This window comes from Lynx canadensis, chromosome A2, assembly GCF_007474595.2.
Source record: "Lynx canadensis isolate LIC74 chromosome A2, mLynCan4.pri.v2, whole genome shotgun sequence".
NCBI classification, from domain to species: domain Eukaryota; kingdom Metazoa; phylum Chordata; class Mammalia; order Carnivora; family Felidae; genus Lynx; species Lynx canadensis.
Genome location: NC_044304.2, coordinates 36,112,487 through 36,121,650, shown reverse-complemented (window position 1 = coordinate 36,121,650; position 9,164 = coordinate 36,112,487). Strand labels below are relative to the sequence as shown.

The 9,164-nt window shown below is 39.7% G+C and overlaps 1 protein-coding gene across 2 annotated transcripts in view; it reads left to right on the top strand.

The window, feature by feature from the left end:
• Positions 1 to 1,658: 1,658 nt before the first annotated feature.
• TMF1 (TATA element modulatory factor 1) overlaps positions 1,659 to 9,164 on the top strand; it is a 37,367-nt gene continuing 29,861 nt past the window's right edge. The window contains exons 1-4 of one of the 2 annotated variants that reach the window (XM_030307209.2): positions 1,659 to 2,024; positions 5,348 to 6,543; positions 8,297 to 8,400; positions 9,011 to 9,137. In XM_030307209.2, the coding sequence (XP_030163069.1) occupies positions 1,883 to 2,024; positions 5,348 to 6,543; positions 8,297 to 8,400; positions 9,011 to 9,137 (1,569 nt within the window). In that variant the 5' untranslated portion in view covers positions 1,659 to 1,882. The remainder of the gene's footprint in view (positions 2,025 to 5,347; positions 6,544 to 8,296; positions 8,401 to 9,010; positions 9,138 to 9,164) is intronic. The other variant, XM_030307210.2, reaches the window with a different exon arrangement.

Here is a 9,164-nt window from a genome sequence, read left to right as displayed (position 1 = left end):
GTTCCTGAGTTTGAGCCCCACATCGGGCTCTGTGCTGGCAGAAATAAACATTTTTTTAAAAATTTAGAAAGTTACAGATAAAGTTTGAATTTTGGAATATTAAGGGACTAACATTTAGCACCTCCTTTACACAGGTGCTCTAATAATTCTCAGAGTAGCCTTGTATGAGAAGGCGGTAATATCTCCATCAGAGAGCTCAATCCTTTTAGAAAGTTTACATCATTTATCCCAAATTGTACAATTAGAAATCTTGGAACAGGGATTCCAACACCAGTCTGCCCCCAACCTCCTTCTCAGTCTACTTGTTTAAGCTGTTTTAAAGTTAGTAACCTGAATTATTTAGTACTACTTGTGTAGATCACTAAATATTACGAGTTTTAACATGTAAATTTTTACTGGTTAGATGAAACTATTGGAAAATCATAAATAACTTTTCAAGGGCAAAGTTTAATTTTGTTTTAAATTAAAAAAAAATGGCTTTAGGACATAGTTGCTTGCAGTAGGATAAAATATAGGCGGGAAACCTAAATAACCACAGCAGGGAGATAGAAGAGGTTTAATAGATTTGTGGCAAATTGGAGTGAAAATTACTTTTGTAAAGTGGCGAGTACCTCAGCTCAGTGTTCACTGTTGGTATCCATATTTTTCAAAGTCATCTGGAAATCGGAATTTTTGTATGGAATCTGGCTTCAAATGTTGACAGAATTTTGCGTTTAACATTATGGAGTCTAAATCTCTTAGCCACTGACCGGATTAGGTAGGCCACCAGTTTCATTTTTTGTCATAACGAAATGTTTGAAGAGTGAATGCAGAAAAAGTTGTATTTTAAATAGTATGCACAACACACGTTAACAGAGTAATAGTTTTAGTGCTTTTCAGGTTTGTTTTGAATGGGGCGAAGTGCGTACTTGTGAAGGGGAAGTTGTGCCTCAGAAATTCAGACTTGTAACACCTTGCAGATGATAGCTTTTTACTTACGTCATCAGGTGCGCTGGACCAGACCTTTTATACAAAGTCCAGTATTTTCAGGCAAACCCAAACCCAGGGTTTCTCAGGTCCAGGTTAACACAGGACTGATTAAATATCTGAGACAAAGCGCTAATAGGAAGCCGAGAGCCAAAGTTTTCTTTGCAGTTTTGTTTTTTTTTTTTAACGGTTTATTCATTTTTGAGAGACAGCGCAAGCGGGGGAGGGGCAGAGAGAGAGAGGGAGATACAGAATCCAAAGCAGGCTCCAGGCTCTGAAATGTCAGTACAGCGCCTCGGGCAGGTCTGGAACCCACTAGCCTAGAGATCATGACCTGAACAGAAGTTGGTTGCTCAACCTACTGCGCCACTCAGGAGCCCCTGTTTGCAATCCTTACTGGCAAGACGCTTTTAGTACCTGAGCTATTTTCTAGGAGGGAAGCCACGTGAAAAGTAGCTTTTCCTCCCGGAAGAAGCTACCTCTGCTAGTAGCCACAGAGCTGCTGGTGGCTTAGGATTTGCGCCTTACGCTCGTAAGCACTATCAACAGAAATAGTTCCGCGTTCTCCGTAACTAAAGGGAAGCTTCGGGTACCGGATGTGACGTCTAAGTTCCTCCTTTTCTTCCGTCTATTGACGGAACTCTGGGCTCCCGGATTTGGTGGTTGTGTACGTGGAAGAAGCCCGCGCATGCGCGGCTCGGGCCTTTTCGTCTCAGCTGTGCGCGAAGGGCTGAGGGTAACGTCCCGGGCTCGGGGGGGATTGTCAGAGTCATGGCCTGCCGCTGACCGGGCCCGCCGTTTGAGGAAGGGGGCGAGGCCGTTCCGCAGCACCCCTCCCCGGGCTTCAGGCTGGTCGGCCTGGCCCTCCGCCTTCCCGCTTGGTGCTGCCGCCGCCACTGCCGGCTGAGGAGGGGAGATGAGTTGGTTCAACGCCTCCCAGCTTTCCAGCTTCGCGAAGCAGGCCCTGTCCCAGGCCCAGAAGTCCATCGACAGGGTCCTGGATATCCAGGAAGAGGAGCCGAGCGCCTGGGCCGAGACCATTCCGTACGGAGAGCCGGGTAAGGGAGAGAGGGGCGGGGGGTCCCGGGGGGCCTGGGCTCGCGGAGGCTTCTCTCCTGTGGCAGGCGAACGGACGAAGAGGTGTAGGCAGCGCTCCTTCCCCGCCGACGGCGTTCTGAGCGAGTTCTCTCTCCCTAGCCCGTCCACGAATGCTCGTTTGTCTCCAAGTGGGTCTCTGTTGTTTTCCGGAGGGAGATCCCAGCCCCGGTTCTTCCGTGCCCGGGGCCCCGGGTGCGGGTCCTGCCGGCCTCGGAGGCGCGGGTGGCGATATGTTGGGCTTGTTCTCCGCCCTCGCTCGACGTAGCTAGCTGCAAGCACGAGCAGTCCAGAAAACTGGGATTGCTGCTCGCTCCGGGCACTGGGGAGCCGCGACGTGAAGGAAATCAGCAGGGACGGGAGGCACCATGCCCGACGCTTAACGAGCGCTCCCTGCTCGGCAGCGCGGAATGTGCTTTTTTATGGCATTCTCATCTCCCAGACAGCTCCTCGAGTTAGGTTTCTTGTTGTCGCCGTTTTACAGAAGGGGAAATCGAGGCCGGGTAGCTTCCTCTGGGCCATCCCGCAGGTGAGGGGTGGAATATATTGGAGATACCACCCGTGGAACCCGGCCCAGGAGTTTGGGGTTGCATCACGTTGTGTTTTCAGAGAGCTGCGTCTCTCTCTCGGTTTCCTGGAGCCCGATCTTTTCAGGGATCTTTACTTGCTTTGGCTCTAAGCCTAAGGAAACAGTTGAGCATTTTAGTGCGAGGGGCAAAAATTTGTCTATTTGGGAGCTCTGAATCTATGTGCAAAAAAGAAGGAAGTTATTCTTGCCTACTTCTGTCTGGTTTCTTGTTTTAAATTTTACATCTTTGAAAAGGACCTAAGTTTGAGGTACTTCATTTTCAGATATTTTTGGCCCAGGCCTGTGTGTCAGGATCTTAGTACTTTTTACAAGATGCTATGGTGACCTTGTGGGAGTAGCTGAACTTCCTTTTTCTTAGATACCCCACATTTTGAATTACTAAACCTGGAGGAGACAGCGTATAAAATTTAAACATACAGATACTCGTTTTTTGAAGTTTGGGTCTTGAGTCATGTATATAATTTTTTAAGATAGGTTATCCAGAATAGACAGATTAGTGAAATATTTACTTACTGAGTATTTATTGATTGCCTATGCTCTACATTGCCTCCTCCCTCGAAGGTGACCAGCCTTTAGAATGGAGCAGTTGAGGGAGTTATCACATAACCTTGGGATTTGTGTAAAACATTCTTCAGTTTCTTCAAGAGGGACATGTGACTTCTGTCATTCATTAAGGAGACCTACTAAATTCAACTAATTAGCGGACTTAATCTTGCTTGTTCATTTGTTCTTCTGGTTTTCTCCTTTTTTCATTGTTTTTATATACTGAACCAATAGATACACAACTGTGCCCCCAAACTGAAGTGTTCTACATACTTCTCAAGTCATATTATAGAATAGACTTCAGTAGAGGGCTAGGTAGTTTTTAGGAGCTTTTAGGTGCTTGTTCTCGCGCCACCAACTTTGTTTGTTTGTTTGTTTGTTTGCTTTTGTTAAAGTAGCCTTCACTCTGGGCATGAAGCCCAACACTGCGCTTGAACTCAAGACCCTGAAATCAAGACCTGAGCTGAGATGAACAGTCAGAGGCTTAACTGACTGAGCTAACCAGGTGCTCCCATCCCTATCTACGTAATTGTGCAGAATTTGTGATGATTCTGCTCAGCCACTTTTGAGTTTAGAAAAGGAAATTTTTTTTTAAAGAAATGCTTTAATATTTTAGCAAATAGCCCATTTTTTGTTTATCATTGGGTTTTTTAGTATCATGTGTTTCTGTGACTAAATTACCATTTTTACCCAGAAGATAGTTATTTTCTCTTTGGTGTTTTTAAAAAGGCCTAGTGTAAACTACCATCGGTATAAAAACACAGTAATTCTTTAAAAATGCCCATCTTTGAAATTCATAGCACTTTTTTTAAATTTTATATTTTATTTTATTAAAAAAATTTTTTTTAATGTTTATTTATTATTGAGAGACAGAGACAGAGCTTGAGCATGGGAGGGGCAGAGAGAGGAGGAGACACAGAATGCGAAGGAGGCTCCAGGTTCTGAGCTGTCAGCACAGAGCCTGATGTGGGGCTAGAACTCACATACTGCTGGATCATGACCCAAGCCGAAGTCAGATGCTCAACTGAATGAGCCACCCAGGTGCCCCTAGATTTTATTTTTAAGTAATCTCTACCCAACATGGAGCTTGAACCCACAACCTTGAGGCCAAGAGGTACATGCTCCAGTGACTGAGCCAGCCAGGCACCCGTGAATTTCATATGACCTTCTAATTGCTGACATAATTTATAATTTAGGAAGGGAACAAAACTTTCTCATGGAGTGGGTTTGGATAATGACTCTTGGAGAATGAACTTGTCATTAAGTGCATGAAAATGAATGTGTCCTTTAGAAGTTACTGTTCCCATCAGTTTACTTTGATCTTTGGAAAAGGACATTTGTTGCCAGTATGCTGGGTTCAGTTTTTGAGTGTTACCCTCTTTCCGGCTCGTAACTATGTTTTATTACTGATATTACGACGAGAATAATTAATAAGAAACTGAACAGAAGGTCAGGTTAGTTTGCTATGACTTCACACGATCTGTAAGTGAGGGTACTGCCTCTTGTTGTGAGATGCATCACAACATGTTGTGAGATGTGTATCTTAGACTGAGCGTAAGTTATGTAACATATACCATTACTTTCTTAATTTGTTGTGGGAGGGAGTAACATATTTGCTTCTGGTAGGCCAGGCCCATTTTGATCTCTTACCTTTGTTCCTGGTTCCTAGTTTGGACATATCCGTACCAGTTTTCCTCTTTAAGGCCTAAAGTGCAACAGTGAACTAATTAATCATATAATAAGCAGGTAGCCTAATAGGTGCAAGTTATAGGTCGTATTCTATAGGTTTCCTGTTTTTTTTTTTTTTTTTAAATTTTTTTTTCAACGTTTTTTATTTATTTTTTTTGGGACAGAGAGAGACAGAGCATGAACGGGGGAGGGGCAGAGAGAGAGGGAGACACAGAATCGGAAACAGGCTCCAGGCTCTGAGCCATCAGCCCAGAGCCGGACGCGGGGCTCGAACTCATGAACCGTGAGATCCTGACCTGGCTGAAGTCGGACGCTTAACCGACTGGGCCACCCAGGCGCCCCAGGTTTCCTGTTTTTAAACTATGTATTGACTTATAACGATTGTAATATTAACATAAAATGAATATATTTTTTCTTTTGTAACATATATATATATATATATTTTTTTTTTTTTTTTTGTCAAAGGAATAAGTCTCCCTGTCAGTGGAGGATGGGATACTTCAACCTGGGGGTTAAAATCAAACAGTGAACCTCAGAGTCAGCCTGTAGCCTCTCCTAAAGCAATAACAAAGCCAGTTCGGAGAACTGTGGTAGATGAATCTGAAAATTTCTTCAGTGCCTTTCTCTCTCCAACGGACGTCCAGACCATTCAGAAGAGTCCAGTGGTATCAAAACCACCAGCTAAATCACAACGACCAGAAGAAGAAGTAAAAAGCACTTTACAGGAATCCTTGCCCACTGGACAGTCAAGAACCTCGGAAACAACTGAGTCAAAAGTGAAAGACTCTACTCCGTGTGTATCAGGGGAAACTCTGGCAGTAGATACTCCGTCGCCAAAAACTGAGGGCAAGCATGAAGAAACTGTTAATAAAGAGTCTGATACGAAGGTATCAACTGTACGTTTGAAGGTATCCGAAAATGTAATTAATGTGAAAACAACTAGGGAAAACATACCTAATATGTCGACTGCAGAAACAAAGGATGTGGCTTTGGAACCTAAGGAACAAAAACATGAAGACAGACAGACTAACACACCTTCTCCTCCAGTTAGTACCTTCTCGTCTGGTACTTCTACCACCAGTGACATTGAAGTCTTAGATCATGAAAGTGTAATAAGTGAGAGCTCAGCAAGTTCAAGACAAGAGACTACAGATTCAAAATCAAGTCTTCACTTGATGCAGACATCTTTTCAGCTTCTCTCAGCATCTGCTTGTCCTGAATATAATCGTTTAGATGATTTCCAGAAACTCACTGAGAGTTGCTGTTCATCTGATGCTTTTGAAAGAATAGACTCGTTTAGTGTGCAGTCATTAGATAGTCGTAGTGTAAGTGAAATCAATTCAGATGATGAACTGTCAGGCAAGGGATATGCTTTAGTACCTATTATAGTTAATCCTTCAACTCCAAAGACTAAAGTAATTGAATCTGTTGAAGGAAAATCTGAAGAAGAAGTAAATGAAACATTAATTATACCCACTGAAGAAACGGAAATGGAAGAAAGTGGACGAAGTGCAACACCTGTTAATTGTGAACAGCCTGATATCTTGGTTTCTTCTACACCAGTAAGTGAAGGACATACTGTCTCAGACAAAGTGGCCGAGCCGCACGAAACTGCTGAAAGTAAGCCAGAAGCACATTCTGAGAAGGAAGATGTTTGCAAGGTAAATCTAGAAACTGCAAGGGGATTTTTGGATATGCTTTTCAGAAATGAAATCATTGTTTATTTATTTATATTTTCATTGTTTATTTTTAACATTCCATGTTGCATATGATTTGTGCTGATTAAAAAAAACGAGCATTTTGGCCTTTAGGTGTGGCATTAAGGATTTTAAAATTGAATTATTGATATTAAATTACTTGAAATTCCTCTGAGACATCTGTGATAACATAAGTTGATATTTCAGCATAACTAAGAATGAAAAGGTTATCTCGTGTCATTACTTGTGAGTCCTTTCACCTTACAGTTCTTGTATGCTGTGCTCATTTGTCTTTTTGCAAAGGATTGGCTTATGGTAACATACGTCTTCAAAGCCTTTGCAGGTAAAGGTGCTGAAACGAATATAAACACTATATGGGTTTTTTATATCAAAATTTGTTTCGCATGTTCACATTATTTGTAGAAAATCCTAAATGAAAAATTTAGTCTTTAATTATTGATGTGTTTCTGTTGTTATTAATTACTTGTTTGTTTTCTCTTTTATGTTATTTTGATGTTTCCCTGCTAGCTCTCTTAACATGCATAAGAATGGGAAATGTCCAAGGAACAAAGGCATTGCTTAGGAATGACAAATTGCTTCTATCTAATACATATAAAAGGAAAGCGGTGTAAATTCTTTAACATTAAGTCACGGTTTTGATTTTTCCTATGATTTTTAGATATAGAAATTGAGTTGGATTTGGCATCTTTAATAGACTCCTCTGAGATATAGGATGTCTTGAAGAAATGTCCTGTAAGTGCCATGTATTGAATTATTTAATGTAAAAAAAAAAAAAGTTCCAGATTCTGTTACCTAGGTTTAATACTATTCACACACACAAAAATGCCATGCTATAGCTATAATAGCACTTTGAATTGCTGAAATCAGCACTGTTTCGTATCAATAAGATATTTTTGAGCTACTTTCAGAAGGTAAGTGATCTCTAAATTAATCTAAACCTCAATCAGGTAAGACTTTTTTTTTTTTAAGTGCAAACAGCATCATTCCTCCCCTCATACACAAGTTTTTCACTGCTTCAGCAAGGCCTAAGGAGTAAGATACTGTTATCATTCCTTTTTGTTTAGCTTTACACTGATACATCCTGGAGATTTTAAAGTTACATGCATATGAGTTTTTTTTTAAATGTTTTTATTTTTTGAATACAATGTATCATACTAAAAATAGTTACATGCTACATATTTGGATTAAAGAATAATATGGAAAAAGGGACACTTGCGTATCGACTACCCAGCGAAGATACAGGATATTACTAAAGGCTTTGAAGCCCCTGTGATCTTTTTAAAAATTTTCTTTGTCTCCATTCCGCTTTTGTTGGACATGCACACCTTTTTTTTAGATTTTGCTATAACAAACTGTTGTAAATATCCTTGTATAGTAATGCAGGAGTTTTCTCCTCTAAAGTATATCTAAAATAATTTTCTGCATTCAATGGTGTGTAGATTTTCAACTAGATATTAAAGTGGTTTACTAATTTATACTCCCACCAACTATGTGGTTGTACTGATTTATACTCTTCTACCAGCTATGTATGAGTTCTTATTCTGAATCCACTATGTTCTCATTGTTGCTAAGTCTTTTTATGAGGTAATGCTGTTTTAGTTACTATATTGATTAGATTACCTTTACAATTCATCACCTGCATGTAAAAATGGTCTTTTCAGTTAAATGTTTGACTTTGTGTATTCTTCTTATTCAGAGAGTCGAATTTCTGAATGAGAAACTGGATAAAAGGGAGGCTCAGTTATTATCTCTTAGTAAAGAAAAAGCACTTCTAGAAGAAGCCTATGATAATCTGAAAGAGTAAGTATTTTACAAATGTGAATAATTGTATGTTTTGTAGAGGCCCAAATGGTTATTATTTAAGAATTTTTTTAAACTAAAATGTCTAAAATTTAACTTGTTTACAATAATTGAAAATGGAATAGCATTTCGGTTATAAATGTAGAGATTTTTTCCTCAAATTATCTGTACCATATTACCTTTGGCATTTGAAGAGAGGTGTTTTGCAAAAACAAAACAAAACAAAAAACCTTTTCCCTTTTAGTATTAGATATTAAAACATATATTTAAAGAAAACTATGATATCAAAAAAAAAAAAAACCCGACAATATTTGTTTCCTTTAAGGAAGTGATTCGTAAAATGTAACACAGATTCAAAATTTAAAAATTTTACTGTTATTTTTATACATCAAATAGGGGTGACATATTCGATTTCTAATTGGTTGTCATTGAGGTGTTTTAAAATAAATTAAGCCTGTAATTTTTCTTTTAAATGTTAACAGGCATAAAACTAACCAATTTTAGTAAGTTATGTGTTGAAGACAATGTTATTTTCCTTTTGCAAGCTGAACTCCTCTTGTTACCCTAGGAACATGTAAACAAGTACTTCTCTCTATTATTTTTAATTTAGTGAAATGTTTAGAGTGAAAGAAGGAAGCAGCAGCATTTCTTCCTTGAAAGATGAATTTACTCAAAGAATTGCAGAAGCAGAAAAGAAAGTTCAGCTAGCCTGTAAAGAGAGAGATGCTGCTAAAAAGGTAATGGAAATTAAAAATAATATTACT